Source organism: Trachemys scripta, chromosome 14, assembly GCF_013100865.1.
Source record: "Trachemys scripta elegans isolate TJP31775 chromosome 14, CAS_Tse_1.0, whole genome shotgun sequence".
Lineage (NCBI taxonomy): Eukaryota > Metazoa > Chordata > Testudines > Emydidae > Trachemys > Trachemys scripta.
In genome coordinates, this window is record NC_048311.1 from 2368845 (window position 1) to 2388350 (window position 19506).

General features: G+C 46.5%; 1 protein-coding gene and 1 pseudogene across 1 annotated transcript; one reads left to right on the forward strand and one right to left on the reverse strand.

Annotated features, from left to right (window-relative positions):
* The first annotated feature begins 5097 nt into the window (after nt 1-5097).
* On the forward strand, nt 5098-6031 carry LOC117887537 (annotated as a pseudogene).
* A 12204-nt stretch (nt 6032-18235) lies between these two features.
* On the reverse strand, nt 18236-19156 carry LOC117887402 (olfactory receptor 14A16-like). The gene has a single exon (XM_034789994.1). The coding sequence runs from the start codon at nt 19154-19156 to the stop codon at nt 18236-18238; it is 921 nt and encodes a 306-aa protein (XP_034645885.1).
* Nucleotides 19157-19506: the final 350 nt, after the last annotated feature.

The following is a 19506-nucleotide window of genomic DNA, read 5'->3' on the forward strand; positions in this document are numbered from 1 at the left end:
TTCTCCCTTCACCATGGTTTCATTCTGTGTTTCCTTACTGATATAATCAAATGATGACATTATTGCCTCAATGGAAAGATGATGTGCAATCTTTTTTATACAAAATGCTGTTTTTACAGTGGTAATAATCCAGAATAAATTCACTGAAGTCAGTCGAGTTACTCTAGGTTTACACCAGTGTAAATCAGATAAGAATCGATTGATCGATCTAGCTATAAATGGCAAAAAAAAAACCCAAAGGATTTTGTGTTTTTAAAACAGAGTTAAGGTTGCCCAGTGATAGTTCAGACACAGTGTTCGAGCATGGGGCAAGCGCAGGAAGCGCCTGTCCATTGCAGTGACAAGGCAGAGCCTGAGTGTGGGTGTTACGGGTGTTGTGGGTCATCGCCCAAAGGGGGCAGAGTTAAGGTTATGTGGGCATTTCCATTACCTTATCTTACCTTAATTCTGTATGTCCTGGTTTTCTGAAGCTTGAGTTTTGCTGAACGGGACCTTCTGGATGGGCACGAGCTCTCACTGGAAGACCTTAACTCTGTTTCAGTGAAGTTTTTGGCTATTTAATTTTCTAGCTGTTTGAAGACAAAGAAAAATGTTAGTAGGAGTAAGTGGTCCTTGTGTCAGCTGTAGATAGCAATGGATATGGAGGATAAGAGAAGCAAAAGACTCTTTTCAGAACCACCACGTTTTTCTGGACAGGAACTCTATTCTGTGCCTGTCTGGGTTCCTCTCACATCCACCCCCAGAACCTCTGCATATGTGCAGCACAAAGTCGGATGCATCCATCTGCCACATTGGATGCTCAGAGAAGTGGCCTGTTAATCTTAATTAGCTGTTCTGAGCTGAGTGAATACCGTTCCAGGAGATGGTGCAGCCAGAATCAATAGCTCCGAGAGGTGTGAACTGTATCACTCTTACCAGTCACCCCAGGGCCAGCCGGGTCTTCATGGTGTTGTTGGTGCATGCTTTCCATGTGACTATTCTCAGCTTCACACACCAAGAGGCCACGCTTCCCTAGACCCGGCACACATGAGGAAGGGGTAAGGGAGACAGGTTAAGCCACCCAGAAGGACAAGGACAAATCCCTCAAGATCACGTGAGGGGAGCAGGTAGTGTTGGACCCCCATAGATGGATTGGAAACCTCCAGATATTGGCACAGACATGAGAGGGGAATGTGGGGCTGTCAGGTGCCCCTGTCCCCAATATTCCCCCAGGCTGCTGTCACTCACCCTCATGTTCCCCTTCCCAGTGCCCTACCCCTCCCAATCTCCTAACCCCCAACCTGTCTCCTATCCAACCTCCTCATTTATCCTCCTCCCCATAATCACCTCTCCTCTCACTGCCCCCAAAACTCCTCTCTTCCTTTCGCACCAACTCTTCCGCCCCCAATCATCCCCCCCTCCCAGTGAGCATGTGTATGGGTTATTTATTTTCATTTCAAAAATAGTTTCGGCACCTTCTCAATATTCAGCTGTGCTCAAGAGATAGTTTCCCAAGATTAGAAACCCTTCCACAGAGGCAGATCCCTCCTGTTTTTAGGCACAGATTTCTGCCCAGGGTTAGATTTTGACTCACAGGACCTAGGTTTCNTAACGGAGGAGAGAATATGCTTATAAAACTTGCATATGACACCAAGCCGGGAAGGATTGCAAACACTTTTGAGGACAGGATCAGAATTCGAAAATGACCTTGACAAATTGGAGAATTGGTCTAAAATCAGCAAGAGGGAATTCATTAAAGACAAGTGCAAAGTTCTTCTCTTAGCAAGCAAAAATCAAATGTTCAACTACAAAATGGGGAATCACACGCTAGGTGATGGCTTTGTTGAAAAGGATCTCGGGGCTAGAATGGTTCACAAATTGAATATGAGTAAACAATGTGATGTACTTGTGAAAAAGGTTAATACCATTTGGAGTGTATTAAAAAGAATGTCGTATGTAAGATACGGAAGGTAATTGTCCCACTCTACTTGGCACTGGTGAGGCCTCAGCTGGAGTACTGTGTCTGGTTCTGGGTTCCACACTTTAAGAAAGATGTGGACAGATTGGAAAGAGTTCAGAAGAGACCAACAAAAATGATCAAAGGTTTAGAAAACCTGACCTATGAGGAACTGTGAAAAGCAGAGGAATGTGATTTGACTTGAAAAGAGGACCAGCAACCTCAGTCTGTAGCACAATAGAAGAAAATTTATTTAAAATACTGTTTGAATGGTACCTCACACAGCCAGGTTAAATATATATAATGGGATTCTCTGATGTTTGGTGGCTGCGTATTTTACACTTTGTGCTGTTTCTAGCGATTTACCTGGTATCCCTGACAGGGAATCTCCTTCTTATCGTCCTTGCACTGCTTGACCATCACATTCACACCGCCATGTACTTCTTCCTGATAAATCTGTCTGTCTTAGACCTTGGATCTATCTCCCTCACTGTTCCCAAGTCCGTGGCCAACTCCCTGTTAAACACCACGTCAATTTCTTATGCTGGATGTGTTACCCAAGTCTTTCTCTTCATCTTCTTCACTGCAGTTGACTTTGCTTTTCTCGCCATCATGGCGTATGACTCATACGTCGCCATCTGCCAACCACTGCACTATGAGACTATAATGAACGGGAGAGCTTGTGTCCAAATGGCATCCAGTGCCTGGATCACTGGAATTTTCCTTTCTATACTGCACACTGGGAACAAGAGAACATGAGGACAAGAGAAGCTAAAGGCTCTTTTCAGAACCACCATTTTTTCTGGACAGGAACTCTATTCTGTGCCTGTGTGGGTTCCCCACACATCCACCCCCAGAACCTCTCCATAAGTGCAGCACAAAGTCGGATGCATCCATCTGCCACATTGGAGGCTCAGAGAAGTGGCCTGTTAATCTTAATTAGCTGTTCTGAGCTGAGTGAATACCGTTCCAGGAGATGGTGCAGCCAGAACCAATAGCTCCGATAGGTGTGAACTGTTTCACTCGTACCAGTCACCCCAGGGCCAGCAGGGTCTTCACGGTTTTGATGGTGCACGCTGTCCATGTGACTATTCTCAGCTTCACACCTCAAGAGGTGGCGCTTCCCTAGACCCAGCACACATGAGGAAGGGGTAAGGGAGATGGGTTAAGCCCCCCAGAAGGGCAAGGACAAATAACTCAAGATCATGTGAGGGGAGCAGGTAGTGTTGGACCCCCATAGATGGATTGGGAACCTCCAGATATTGGCACATACATGGGAGGGAAATGTGGGGCTGTCAGGTGCTCCTGTCCCCAATATTCCCCCAGGCTGCTGTCACTCACCCTCATGTTCCCCTTCCCAGTGCCCCACCCCTCCCCATCTCCTAACCACCAACCTGTCTCCTATCCCACCTCCTCATTTATCCTCCTCCCCATAATCACTCCTCGTCTCACTGCCCCCCAAACTCCTCCTTCCTTTTCCACCAAATCTTCCGCCCCCAATCATCCCCCCCTCCCAGTGAGCATGTGTATGGGTTATTTATTTTCATTTCAAAAATAGTTTCAGCACCTTCTTAATATTCAGCTGTGCTCAAGGGTAGTTCCCCAAGATTAGAAACCCTTCAACAGAGGCAGATGCCTCCTGTTTTTAGGCACAGATTTCTGCCCAGGGTTAGATTTTGACTCACAGGGCCTAGGTTTGTTGGCCAGAAAATTCTCCTTTCATCAGCTATGGGGCTGCAAGTCAGAAACAGCTTTCAACCATCTCCTCCTCTCGCCAGGCACATGCCCAGTGCAATCCGTTTGGCGTGACTCCAACCACTTCAAAGGCTGACACGCCTAACTGAGAATTAAACACTGTGGCTAATAACACTGTCACTTTATTTCCCCCTGAGGGTCAGTGGGTGGACTGCACTCTGCTGATTTCGCCCTTGAGCTTTGGAGACACTGCATGAGGATCTGAGCCCCGCTTTGATCTCTAGCTACGCACAGTGAATCAGCACCAAAATGCACCAACTGTAAGAAAAGTTAAAAATACTCCACTGCAGTCAATTGATTTCCCTCTCAGTCACCCTGGTGTAAATCAGGAGTAACCCCACTGGAGTCAATGGGGCTGATTCCCCCATCACTCATCTCAGGGGTAGTCCATGGTGTTACACTGGAGTATGTCTGGTTTCAGGGAGAAGAAATTCAGGCCCTTTGACTCCAGCCTCTGATGCATCCTCCACCCCCGAACGCTCTTACTCTAGTCCCCGGGTGTCTCCTTCCTGCAAACAACTCCCCCAGCCCCTAATCCCCTTCCTCCCCTCTCAGAACCCTCCACCTCATGGACGTTCTCAGTCCCTGTTTTTTGAGAGTCCCCCTCCATGGCCCAGAGCCAATTCTCCACCCAGAGTTCCTGACTCAGCTTCCTCAGAGATTCCTGTTAAACCCCTTTGCCCACCAGTCCCCTCTTCTGCTCAGCTCCACTCCCCTGATATAGCCCCAGCCCCAGGGATCAGCTCACAACCTCTGCTTCCTCCCTTCAAAGTTCCAAACACCAGACATTCTCTCCTGATTCTGTCCTTTGGCCAGCCCTTGCCACCATTTCCTTCCCACACCACTCTCCTCCTTCCTGTGCCTGGCCCTCTCTATAGCTGGGAGAGGCTTTCAGTCCCTCATCCCATTTAGTCCATCACCTCTCAGCCAAGCCAGCCCAAGGAGGGGAGCAGAGAGCGCCTATCTGTGGAGTAGATCCCTGTCTGCTAGGAACTGCAGAGAGACCCAGCAACTCAGGACATCCAGCGAAGGGACACCACAATGGCTGCTGTATAATACGGTGATGGGGGCGTGAGAGAGAGAGAGAGAACCAAACAATCCTGGCAGTAGATAGATAGATAGATAGATAGATAGGACCAATGATTTCTAACACAGCAATGCTGTCACTGCCTCTCGGAGCGAAGGACCTACCGACGAATTGCTGCCATAGAATGAAGCGGAGGTAGAGTTGCCGCCGCTTGCGATGGCGGCTTTTTTTTTTTTTTTTTTTGCTGCTTGGGGCGGCAAAAACCCTGGAGCCAGCCCTGTCTAGGGCTCCAGCAAGGCCTCTACTTACGGCAGCCGAACCCTGGCCATTGCCCTTGTCTTTCCCTTTACAGCCATCACATAGTGTACTGAGGAAGAAAATGTCCAACCAAATCACTGTGACCGAGTTCCTCCTCTTGGGATTCTCTGATATTCGGGAGGTGCCAATTTTGCATTTCTTGCTGTTTCTAGGGATTTACCTGGCAGCCCTGACTGGGAATCGTCTCATCATCACAGCCATAGCTCTCAACCACCATCTTCACACACCCATGTATTTCTTCCTGAAGAATCTGTCTGTCCTAGACCTTAGCTCAATCTTCATTGTCGTCCCCAAGTCCATTGCCAATTCCCTCATGAGCACCAGGGCCATTTCCTATTATGGATGTGCCGCCCAATACTTTCTCTTCCTTTTCTTCGCTGCAGCTGAGCTTCTCTTACTGACCATCATGGCCTACGACCGGTACTTCACCATCTGCCAACCACTGCACTACAAGTCAATGATGAACAGGAGAGCTTGTGGCCAAATGACAGCCAGTATTTGGATCAGTGGGGTTCTCAATTCTGCACTGCACACTGGAAACACGTTTGCAATAATCTTCTGTGGAGACAATGAGATGAATCAGTTCTTCTGTGAAATCCCCCAGCTCCTCAAACTTGCTTGCTATGACTCATGTCTCAGTGAAACTGGGGCTATTGCCTTTAGTGTGTACTTTGCCTTAAACTGCTTTGTTTTTTATAATTGTGTCATATGTTTTGATCTTCAAAACAGTGCTGAAACTCCCCTCTGAGCAGGGCCGGCATAAAGCCTCCACCTGCCTCCCTCACCTCATTGTGGTCTCCGTGTTTGTTTGCACTGCTAGTTTTGCCTATATTAAACGTACCTCCAGCTCAATCTCATGTCTGGATCTCATGGTGCCAGTTTGTTATGCCCTGGTGCCTCCCATGATGAATCTGATCATTTATAGCATGAGGAACAAGGATATCAAATCTGCCCAGTGGAAAATGCTTGGGTTACGGCTATTCTCCAAAAAATAAAATAGACAACTTTCTCCAACGACCATCGTCTCATTCTGTGTTTCTTTATAAACATAATCAACTCTTGACATTATTGTCTCCATGAGAACATAACGTTCACTACGTTTTGGCACACTGAGGTATTTACACTGTAGTAACTCCATTGACCTGAGTGCAGTTTTTCTAGATATTTACCAAATTTACACCTATATAAATATCCTGTCTTCACACAGTGGCCAATGTCATATGCTTTACAGAGAATGAACAGAACAGGACAATTATTGAGTGACCCATCCTGTGTTGTCCAATTGCAGCATCTGGAAATCAGAGGCTTAAGGACACCCAGAGCACAGGGTTGCATGCCTGACTCTCTTGGTTAATAGCCATTAATGGACCTATCCTCCATGAAATTATCATGTCTAGCTATCCATCCATACCCCTCCATCTATTGATCGATTGATCTGTCTGAGGCTTATGTACTGCCACCCATCACCATGGTATCAGAGCACTTTCCATATAAAATCAGTTACCATATCAAAGTCACATATTGCCTCTCTGGCTCTTCTCCTTATTTCAGGATGGGGAGTAAAGATTCTGCCCCCTCCATGGCCCCGAGGCCAGAGGAGCTCTCTGCTCCCACTACCGAACCAAGGCCGGAAGAGCTGTCAGCCTCTGCCATGGCCATGGGCTCAAGGTGTCAGCCGCTGCCCCCGGTGTCAGGGCTCTTTTACTATAATGAACCCCTGGCTTTAACAAATAAATGGCTTGGATCCCCAGGGGTTCATTCTGATGAGGATGTACTGTATTTTGTTGGTTGGTTGATTTGTTTATTTGTTCTAGATGTTTTTGGTGGGTGGGTGTTTGGGAGGGCAAGGTATGTTTAATTAGATGGGAGTATCCATTTGATGTCATCAAGTAGTGGGTACTACCAGATCAGGCCCCCGACGGAGCATATGTCTATCTTCCCCTGGTTCGTGGTTCCCTAGCAGAGACAGGGGCCTCCCTGACTGGACTTAGGCATCTCTCACTGAGCTAGAACAAACTCCTGTCCTCGGCATCTCCCATCGGCTAGCTCAGGCGCCTCACTTCCTAGTGTGCTGGAATTTGTGACTCACATTCTTAGGTGTTTGTCTCTCCCTAACTGTTGTATAGGGAACCCGGGGGCCTGACTCAGTCTGCGTGTGACCCTATTGTTATCCCAGTGGTTTTCTAGGTGCCTAAACTTTAGGTGTTGCCGCACTGTGAGTCACGACGCCTGGGCCTCTTTATGGATCCAGGCCCCAGGGGTATTTTATCACCTAGTAGGTTTTTCAAAAGCAACTAGGCATCTACATCCCATTGAAATCTGTTCTCAATGGTACCATATGACAGAAGAAGGAGTAATGGTCTCAAGTTGCAGTGGGGGAGGTTTAGGTTGGATATTAGGAAAAACTTTTTCACTAGGAGGCTGGTGAAGCAATGGAATGGGTTGGTGAAGCACTGGAATGTCATATGTAAGACACAGGAGGTAATTGTCCAGCTCTACTTGGCACTGTTGAGGCCTCAGCTGGAATATTGTGTCCTGTTCTGGGTGCCACACTTTAAGAAAGATTGGAGAGAGTTCAAAGGAGACTAACCAAAACGATCAAAGGTTTAGAAAACCTAACCTGTAAGGAACAGTGGAAAAAAACCAGCATGCAGAGGAATGGGGTTTGATCTGGAAAAGAGGACCAGCAACTCAAGTCTGTAGCACAATACAAGAAAATTTCTTTAAAATACTGTTTGAATGGCACCTCGAACAGGCAGGTTAAATATATATTTATATATATACAGACTAAATGTTAGAGAAATTGTGGTGAAAGAGGAGATTTGATGCATTAGACATGTCCAGTTGTTGGAATATTGGAAGCAATCTGCAACTACATGTCCCAATGGTGGACTATTTATTATCTAATAACCTTCTGGTGATGCTCTTGGGACTTACTGGTGGAAACGGTCACACAACAGGAAATGAAAAATTAACCTCTGATCTGCTAGTAACAGCTCAGTTATTAGTAACCTCTCAATTGGAAATGAAACATAGTCTAAACATTGAGGAATAGTTCAAAACAATATGGGAGGTTGGTTATGGAAAAATTAACACAACAATTATGTATTAGAAAAATAGACAGAGGACAAATAAATACTTAGATATTTGGTTACCTCTTATTCAGTGCTCAAAGTATATTCTCCTGCAAAAATATCCCAGCACACCTGTCCAATTGCTTTGTATATGAACACATCCAGCATAGGAAATGGCCCTGGTGTTCATGAGCGAGTTGACCATGGACTTGGGGACGATGACAGAGATGGAGCAAAGATCTATGATGGAGAGATTCATCAGGAAGATGTACATGTGGGTGTGAAGCTGGTGGTCGAAGGCTATGGCCATGTAGATAAGAAGATTCCCCATCAGGGCTGCCAGATAAATCACTAGAAACACCACAAAGTGCAAAATCTGCAGCTCCCGAACATCAGAGAATCCCAGGAGAAGGAACTCAGTCACGGTGGTTCGGTTGGACATCTTCTTTCTCATGACTTTGTGTGATGGTTGCAGAGAGAGGGACAAGAGCAAGGGGCAGGATTAGATCAGTAAAATAACTCTCCTTGTGTGAAAACCACGTTAATTTCCTGGGGTCAGACCCTTAGCTTGTGAAGATTGGTGTAATATGGGAATGAGGAGGGGGAAAACAGTCTCATTGACTCGAATGGCTTTACTCCTGATTTACACTGGGTTGAGAGAAAGTAGAATCAACTCAGTGGACTTCAGTGCAATTACTCCTAATTTGTACCAGGGTGATGGAGAGAAGAATTCGGAATAATTGCTTTTGAAGAAATTTGTATACCTCTGTCACCCAGAGGTGGGCGAACTCTGTATAATATTGTATAAATGTTACTATCCTCAGTTTACCAAGGGGAATCAGGGGTCTGACTGGCCAGATTCTGCTGTCAGGGGCACTGCTGTGAATGTGGGTTAATTTCACTGCATACCATGGACTCCCCATTTATACTGCTCTAAATGGGAGCAGCATTTCGCCTGGCAGTGACCAAACCTCAACAATAATTACACAGTAAACTTGAGTGATGAATACAGCTCAGGACTCCTGATGCTTCGTCCCTCGCTCTAGCCAGATTTCCATGCTCGCTGTGAGAGAAAGACGTTCTGGCTCCCTTCCTGCTTTTCTAATTGCTCAACTAAACTTCCCCCCAGAGCTTCAAAGAAAACACAGGAATCCTGATTCTCAGTTCACCCCTGCTGTAACCCACTAAAATCAACACTTGTCCCGGAGCTGGAAATACAGTCCAGGAGTTCTGGCTCTACCCACCTCTTATTCAGTGCTCAAATTATATTCACCTGCAAAAAAGTCCCAGCACACCTGTCCAATTGCTTTGCATATGAACATTTGATAGACAAAACCTGTTCTGTTAAATATGTGAATACAGAAATTTCACTCAATTTAATAAAATCACCAGAAATGACGAAGGAGTTCTAATGATCCTCACTCTGTACTATGGTAACAACCTGTTAAATAGAATGATTGGGTGACTATATTCCCATATGATGTCTCTTTAAACCAAAGTTCACTGTTGTAATGATTGTTTTGTCTCTGATATTTGCATGGTAAGGATTTGTAAACTTCTTAAAACTTCCTAAATAAACAGTTTAAAAAAAAACTGGGCATGTTGATCAAGCTGCCAGGGAAAAGTTCAGCTCCTAATTTAGACTGATATAAATTACATTAAATCCACTAAAAATGAACAGGAGTACTTGTGGCACCTTAGAGACTAACAAATTTATTAGAGCATAAGCTTTCGTGGGCTACGACCCACTTCTTCGGATGCATATAGAGTGAAACATATATTGAGGAGATATATATACACACATACAGAGAGCATGAACAGGTGGGAGTTGTCTTACCAACTCTGAGAGGCCAATTAAGTAAGACAAAAAATTTTTTGAAGTGATAATCAAGATAGCTCAGTACAGACAGTTTGATAAGAAGTGTGAGAATACTTACAAGGGGAGATACACCTATATAAATATCCTGTATTCACACAGTGGGCAATGTCAGATGCCTCAGAGAGAATGAACAGAAAAGGACAATTATTGAGTGACCCATCCTGTGTTGTTCAATTCCAGCATCTGGCAGTCAGAGGCTTAGGGATACCCAGAGCATAGGGTTGCATCCCTGACCCTCTTGGTTAATAGCCATTGATGGATCTCTCCTCCATGAACTTATCATATCTATCTATCCCTCCATCGCCATACATACCCCACCATCTATTGATCGATTGATTCATCTGAGGCTTTTGTACTGTCACCCATCACCATGGTATCAGAGCACTTTCCACGTAAAATCAGTTACCATATCATGGGGTCTCTGTCTCTTCTCCTTTTTGCAGAGTGGGGAGTAAAAATTCTGCGCCTGCTGCGGCCGCGAGGCCAGAGGACATCTCTGCCCCTAGTACTGACCCAGGGACGGAAGACCTGTCAGCCTCCGCCATGGCCATGGGGTTCAAAGTGTCAGCCGCTGCCCTGGCGGCAGAGCTCTTTCTCTATAATGAACCCCTGGCTTTAACGAACAAATGGCTTGGATCCCAAGGGGTTCGTTATAGTGAGGATGTACTGTATTTTGTTGGTTGATTGATTTGTTTCTTTGTTCCAGATGTTTTTGGTGAGTGGGGGTTTGGGAGTGTGAGGTATGTTTGATTAGATCGAAGTATCCATTTGATGACATCAAATATTGGGTACTACCAGATCAGGCCCCGGATCGAGCATGCCCCTATCTTCCCCTGGTTCGTGGTTCGCTAGCAGAGACAAGGGCCTCCCTGACTGGCCTTAAGCATCTCTCTCTGAGCAAGCACACACTCCTGTCCTCGGCATCTCCCATCGGCTAGCTCAGGTGCCTCCACTCCTAGCATGCTGGATTTTGTGACTCCCATTCTTAGGTNTAGATAGATAGATAGATAGGACCAATGACTCCTAAGACAGCAATGCCATCACTGCCTCTCGGAGCGAAGGACCTGCTGCTGAATTGCCACAGTAGAATGAAGTGGAGGTAGAGCTGCCGCCGCTTGCCATGGCGCCTTTTTTTTTTTTTTTTTTGCTGCTTGGGGCGGCAAAAACCCTGGAGCCGGCCCTGTCTAGGGCTCCAGCAAGGCCTCTACTTACGGCAGCCGAACCCTGGCCATTACCCTTGTCTTTCCCTTTACAGCCATCACATAGTGTATTGAGGAAGAAAATGACCAACCAAATCACTGTTACCGAGTTCCTCCTCCTGGGATTCTCTGACATTCGGGAGATGCCAATTTTGCATTTCTTGCTGTTTCTAGGGATTTCCTGGCAGCCCTGACTGGGAATCGTCTCATCATCACAGCCATAGCTCTCAACCACCATCTTCACACACCCAAGTATTTCTTCCTGAAGAATCTGTCCATCCTAGACCTTAGCTCAATCTGCATTGTCGTCCCCAAGTCCATTGGCAATTCCCTCATGAGCACCAGGGCCATTTCCTATTATGGATGTGCCACCCAATACTTTCTCTTCCTTTTCTTTGTCTGCAGCTGAGCTTCTCTATTGAACATCATGGCATACAACCGGTACTTCACCATCTGCCAACCACTGCACTACGAATCAATGATGAACAGGAGAGCTTCTGACCAAATGGCAGCCAGTATTTGGATCAGTGGGGTTCCCAATTCTGCACTGCTCACTGGAAACACGTTTGCAATAATCTTCTGTGAAGACAATGAGGTGGAGCAGTTCTTCTGTGAAATCCCCCAGCTCTTTGTTTGCACTGCTAGTTTTTCCTATATTAAATGCACCTCCAGCTCAATCTCATGTCTGGATCTCTTGGTGCCAGTTTTTTATGCCCTGGTGCCTCCCATGATGAATCTGATCATTTATAGCATGAGGAACAAGGATATCAAATCTGCCCTGTGGAAAATGATTGGTTACGGCTATTCTCCAAAAAATAAAATGGCCAATTTTCTCCCATGATCATCGTCTCATTCTGTGTTTCTTTATGAATATAATCAACTCTTGACATTATTGTCTCCATGAGAACATAACGTGCACTCCGTTTATGCACACTGAGGTATTTACACTGGTAAATATCTAGAAAAACGCCACTCATGTCAACGGAGTTATTATAAAATTACACCTATATAAATATCCTGTATTCACACAGTGGCCAATGTCAGATGCCTCAGAGAGAATGAACAGAACAGGACAATTATTGAGTGACCCATCCTGTGTTGTTCAATTCCAGCATTTGGCAGTCAGAGGCTTAGGGACACCCAGAGCATAGGGTTGCATCCCTGACCCTCTTGGTTAATAGCCATTGATGCATCTATCCTCCATGAATTTATCATGTCTATCTATCCCTCCATCCCCATACATACCCCTTCATCTATTGATCGATAGATTCGTCTGAGGCTTTTGTACTGCCACCCATCACCATGGTGTCAGAGCACTTTCCACGTAAAATCACTTACCATATCAAATTCACACATGGGGTCTCTGTCTCTTCTCCTTTTTCCAGAGTGGGGAGTAAAAATTTTGACCCTGCTGCGGCCGCGAGGCCAGAGGACCTCTCTGCCCCTAGTATTGACCCAGGGCTGGAAGACCTGTCAGCCTCCGCCATGGCCATGGGGTTCAAGGTGTCAGCCGTTGCCCTGGCGGCAGGGATCTTTTCCTATAATGAACCCCTGGCTTTAAAGAACAAATGGCTTGGATCCCAAGGGGTTTGTTATAGCGAGGATGTACTGTATTTTGTTGGTTGATTGATTTGTTTCTTTGTTCCAGATGTTTTTGGTGAGTGGGGGTTTGGGAGGGCGAGGTATATTTGATTAGATCGAAGTATCCATTCGATGTCATCAAGTATTGGGTACTAACAGATCAGGCCTCGGACCGAGCATGCATCTATCTTCCCCTGGTTCGTGGTTCGCTAGCAGAGACAAGGGCCTCCCTGACTGGCCTTAAGCATCTCTCTCAGCAAGCACACACTCCTCTCCTAGGCATCTCCCATCAGCTAGCTCAGGTGCTTCCACTCCTAGCATGCTGGATTTTGTGACTCCCATTCTTAGGTGTCTGTCTCTCCCTATCCGTCATATAGGAGCCCGGGTCCTGACTCAGGCTGTGTGTGATTCTGTTGTTGCCCCAGTGATTTTCTAGGTGCCTAACAGTTAGTTGTTGCCGCACTGTGGGTCACCATGTCCGGGCCTCTTTATGGATCCAGGCCCCAGGGAGTTTTAAGCACCTAGTAGGTTTTTCAAAAGCAACTAGGCAGCTAATTCCCACTGAAACCAATAAGTTTTGGACACCAACAGGCTTTATAAAAACCTCCCAGGCAGCTAAACACCTTTCAATACCAGGCCTTAGGTGATGAAGTGCAGGTGCTGGTGTGCAGCTATGGGTCCATTGACTTATGATCTTCGATATCCACCAGAGATCCTAGAATCACAGAAATACTGGTCTTGGAGGGACTGGAAGCAAAGGGAAATTGGGTGCCTGGCTCTTTGAAAATCCCATCCTAAATTCCTGGAAAGAATAGTCCTCCCCTTTGAAGAACATTCCCATATCTCTGTTAATTCTGCTGCTGGCGCCAGCCCAACTAATAGAAAAAAATGTCTTTTGTAGGTATATTATAGAATCACAGAACCATAGAAATGTTAGGCTAAATTTGACCTTGAGAAGCTGAGGTAAGACCTAGTAAATCTAGACCAGCACTGACAGTTGCTTGTCCAACCTGTTTTTCAAAAAATCACCAATGATGGGGATTCCACAAGCTCCCTTGGCAGCCTATTCCATTGATGGGACCTATGGTCCAATCCCCCTAGGGACCTTTAAAATTCTAAACTAAAGCCTGTTTTCAGTTTCTTGTTTCTTTGGTCCTTAATTGAGAACCCTGGAGAACTAAATCCTTCTTTTCACCTACAAAGCAAGTGAAATTCTACAAGGCAGTGTGTCTGACACCTAACCAAGAGGTGCCATGTCTAGGGAGAAGACAGGAGGTTGGTCTAAGACCAGAGCTGTGATTTTCTAAGAGGCCTAAGGAGTTAAACACAAGTTCCCAAGGACTCCTTTAAGTCTATTAGGCCCTACTCCAGATGCTGGAATTGGACAACACAGGATGGGTCACTCAATAATTGTCCTGTTCTGTTCATTCTCTCTGAAGGATCTGACATTGACCACTGTGTGAAGACAGGATATTTATATAGGTGTAAATTTATAGTAACTCCGTAGACCTGAGTGCAGTTTTTCTAGATATTTACCAGTGTAAATACCTCAGTGTGCATAAACGGATTGCACGTTATGTTCTCATGGAGACAATAATGTCAAGAGTTGATTATATTTATAATGAAGCACAGAATGAGATGATGGTCCTGGGCGAAAGATGGCCCTTTTATTTTTTGGAGAATAGCCTTGACCCAATCCTATCTACTCAGTGCCTTTGGGACAGAATGCAGGAGATCCAGTTTGTTGGAACTTATTCCTGGTAGAGGAGATTTCTAGGAAGCCACGCAGAAGCTCTTTGGGAGTGGTGAGCATGGTGGGTAGCTAGACATTCATTTTGTTTTAAGCTGGATAATCCCCTTTCTGTGTGGTTTGTCCCCTGTCTGGTACTGAGACAAAACCAGACTTGGTTTTGTCCAGTATCATGGATGAGGGACGCATGCAAGGTCACACTGGCAGGCAGGACCATGAGGTAGGGGCGGGGCCACAGCTTTCCAGAAGTACCAGAATGTCCGGTGTGGCGTTGCTTTCTAGAAATAATAAACCCCATAATGCTTTATGGAAATATGCTTATGAGTGTAAATATGACATGACTGGAATAGGTTTTATGTTAGATGTGCCATTTAACATATCTCTGCAAAGGTTATGATCTACTGGATATATTCATCCTATTTACATGCATATATTTTTTTGTATTCGAAGTTATGATACCTGAAAGAAACTGGAACAAAGGACAGTAACCACAGGGGTGTGAGTAATTGCTGGACCCAGACTAGAAGGAGGCTAGTCTGTAAAAGAAGCTTACTGGGACATCTCTGAGGGTGAGATTTCATCTGGAATCACTTTCTTGCTGAATTAGGCATAGACTTGCATGTTTTATTTTATTATTCTTGGTAATTCATTTAGTTGTGTCTGTTATTACTTGGAACCACTTAAATCCTACACTTTGTATTTAAGAAAATCACTTTTGACTTATTAATTAACCCAGAGAATGTATTAATACCTGGGGGGAGGGGCAAACAGCTGTGCATATCTATCTATCAACATTATAGAGGGTGAACAATTTAAGAGTTTATCCTTTATAAACTTTATAGAGGGTTGCAGTGAGGCGGTGTGGCTCCCTGCCGCCCCAGAGAGGGAAGAGCCCATCCGGAGGCCAGAGTGGGCGGAGCTAGGGAGCACAGAGCCCATACCTCAGAGGGTCCGGCGGCAACCTGGAAGTATAAAGGTTCGCCCTCAGAGATCAGTAAGTCCCGAGCCATCGGAGGGGCCAGATACCTCCAGCCCAGCTCTTGATTGGGAAAACTCTGCGGCCCAAGGCAGCCGCCAGGACTGGCCAGACCTGCCCTGCACCTGCTACCTGGAGGAGTTGCTGGACCAGCCCTACCCTCGCTATCCAGAGGAACCTATGGTGCTGGACCCCCCAGAGGACAACACTCTGACTAAGGTACTACCCGAGGGGGAGTCTGGAAGTAGCCCAGGGGCAGCCGACCCTAGTCTGGCTGAAGCAGTGCCAGAGCCCATGTCAGTGTGTTGTGGCCAGGATCCCCACTGACTATGCAGCGGGTCTTCTGCCGCTGCTAGGGCCCTGGGCTGGGACGCAGTGGAGTGGGAGGGCCTGCGTCCCCCCTGCCACCCAACTCGTGGGTGGCAGTCTCCCCCTCTCCCAGGCCTGAGGAGGCTTGGGCCTAGTGCTATTGTTTGTACTGGTACTGCTCAGCCCTGCTTGAGGGCCTGAGCTCCTAACTCAGCATTGTTGCCCCGCCCTGACCTAGAGCCTGGGCCTCCTATTATTTGTACTGTTGTTGCTCAGCCCTGCCTAAGGGCCTGAGCTCTGACTCTGCATTGCCCTGCTCTGACCTAGGGCCTGGGCCTACTATTGATTGTACTGCTCCTGCTCAGCCCTGCCTGACGGTCTGAGCCCCTGACTCATTGTTGCCCGCCCTGACGCAGGCCTGGGCTTACATTGTTTATTTCAGTTACCGCAAGGTCTGCCGAGCAAGACCCCTGCGGACAGACTAATTCCCGAAACAATAACTGTCTGTAGTGAGCTGGTGTGGCTCCCCGCCGCCCTGGAGAGGGTCGAGCCCCGGTTAACCCTTGTACAAGGGTAAAACTGATTTATTTGGGGTTTGGACCCCATTCGGAGTAGGGTACCTTAGTGTTCGAAACAGGAACACTTCTTAAGATGTTTTCAGATAAGCCTGCAGCTTTTGGTGGATGTGGTTCAGACCTGGGTCTGTGTTTGTACCAGGCTAGCATGTCGGGCTCAAAACAGGCAAGGCACTAAAGTGCCAAGCTGGCAGGGAAGACAAGCTCAGAAGTAGTCCAGTCACAACAGATGGCATTTCCCAAGGGGGTTTCTGTGTTCGAACCCGTCAGATCCGGTATTCTGGGAATGCCTCAGTGGCCAACCTAGTTGAGGGAAGAGCTGGTAAACATTTTTCTAAGATACTGTCAGACTGTTTCACTCATCTAAAAACATAGCATTTGTCCCGAACAGGTTGAGGAAACCATTTCCCAAAGACAAGTTACTTTGACCAGCTCTACCAACCTGAGCTGAGAGCAACACACACACCCCTGACAATGCCATGCATCTTTGGTCTCCAGGGTGCAGAGGGACTAGGAAGGGGCATGTCTGAGATAATCCAGGAATAAACCTGATAATAGGAGAGACCGAGGGGCACCAGAGCCTGAGGCCCCCTTAATGGCAGGGAAATGATTGAGATACACCCAGAAAATCCTGGCAAGTGATCTACACCACACGCTTCTGAGGAAAGTGACCACCCAGAATGTCCCTGCCAATCTGACCAGGGGGGAAATTCCTTCCTGACCCCCACATGATGATCAGTTAGACCCTAAGCATGTGGGCAAGAACCAGCCAGCAAAGAACCAGAGAAAGAGAGAATGGCTCGGTGCAATCTCAGAGCCCTGGCACATCCTGCCCAATATCCCATCTCCAGCCCGGGCTGCCCGATGCTTCAGAGATTTAAAAAACCCTCCCAGAATACACTGGGTCAATGGGAGGAATCCCTTCCTGACCCCTGCCAGGGGCCAGAGGAGACCCTGAAGCATGAGCTTTTGGGAACATAAGACATACGCCACAACTGAGCCTCAGGGCTAATGAGCCCTATCCGCCACCATCACAAGCAGGCCCGTCATACAATCCCACTCAGACATGTGTCCAGCACTATCTTCAAACTAATGCAGTCATTGGACCCCCAGAACTCCTATTGTGAGGCTGCTCAAGAACCTCACCCTGCTGGTGTTTAGAAACCTCCCTGTAATTTCTAGCCAGTGTCTCCATCTCCCACATGCCCGAATGTACACGTGAGCTAACACAGTCTGGCCTCTTCTCCCCCGCCTAGTGGTTAGGTCATGAATGGTGGTTTATAAGACAATGGGCCCAGTCCCCAGCCGGTGGCAATGGATATACAGCTCCACTGGAGGCAGTAGGTCAGCTCCACAGATGCTGCAATTTGATTTTGTGCCACCAAAGTCAATGGAAGTACACTGATGTGTTCAGGATTTACCCCAAATGTCTTCTCACCTACCCCAGTCTTATACCAGTCTGACTCCTCTGGTTCCAATGAAGCCACTCCCTGATTTAGACACACAAGCAAGACAACTCCCATCATTCTTTTCAGTGGCCATGGAACAGGCGCTAGTGGCCAAGCAGTGTAACGGGTATTGTTTTGGCACAGAATGAAAGTCTGATTCCTCTTGTGCACACAATTTACACCCATTTACTCCACAACTGGACCAGATTTTCTACTGGTGTAAATCACCCCAGCGGCAGTGACATCAGCGGAGTTAATCTAGATTTGCATTGGTGCAACTAGGTCAAAATTAGACTTGTTTGTGTGCAATCTGTGTGGTTATGAAAATAACAGACATTAATGAATAGCTAAAGATACTACATAAGCAAACTTTAATTAGAGAAAGACAGAAAATCAATTCTTGGTGAATTACCTACACCCAGTCAGTCTCCTCAGGGCAGCTTTGATCTCTTTGTTCCTCATGCTGTAGATAATTGGATTCACGATTGGTGGCAATACGGAATAAAGAACAGCCATCACAAGATCCAGAGCAGATGGGGAGCTGGAGGTGGGTTTCAGGTAAGCAAAGGAGGCAGTGCAAACAAACAAGGAGACCACAGTGAGGTGAGGAAGGCAGGTGGAGAAGGCTTTATGTCGTCCCTGCTCAGAGGGGATTCTGAGCACTGATTTGAAGAGCTGAACATATGACACAATCATAAAAACAAAGCAGCCTAAGACTAAACACACACTAAATGCAAGAACCCTAACTTCACTCAGATAGGAGTCAGAGCAGGTGAGTTTCAGTAGCTGGGGGATTTCACAGAAGAACTGATCCACCATGTTGCCTCCACAGAAGGTCAATGCAAACGTGTTCCCGGTGTGTAGTACAGAGTTGAGAATCCCACTGATCCAGGCACCAGCTGCCATTTGGACACAAGCTCTGCTGTTCATCATTATGTCATAGTGCAGTGGTTGGCAGATGGCAACATATCGATCATACGCCATGACACTGAGAAGGGAAAAATCCGCTGTCACAAAGAAGACTAGGAAAAAGACTTGGACAACACATCCAGCATAGGAAATGGACCTGGTGTTCATGAGGGAGTTGGCCATGGATTTGGGGACGGTGACAGAGATGGAGCCAACATCTAGGATGGACAGATTCATCAGGAAGAAGTACATGGGGGTGTGAAGATGATGGTCGAAGGCGATGGCCATGAAGATAAGAAGATTCCCCACCAGGGCTGCCAAGTACATCACTAGAAATCCCACAAAATGCCAAATCTGCTGCTCCCGAACATCAGAGAATCCGAGGAGAAGGAACTCGGTCATGGTGGTTCGGTTGGACATTTTCTTTCTCAGGACATCATGTGATGGTTGCAGAGGGAGGGACAAGAGCAAGGGCCAGGATTAGATCAGGAAAATAACTCTCCTTTTGTGAAAACCACCTTAATTTCCTTGAGTCAGACCCTTAGCTTCTGAAGATTGAAATAATATGGGAATGAGAATGGGAGAAACAGTCCAACTGATTCCAATGGAGTTACTCCTGATTTACACTGGGGTGAGAGAAAGTAGAATCAGCTCAATAGACTCCAGTGCAATTACTCCTAATTTACACCTGGGTGATGGAGAGGAGAATTAGGAAAAATTGCTTTTGAGGTATTTGTATACCTCTGTTACCCAGAGGTGGGCGATCAATG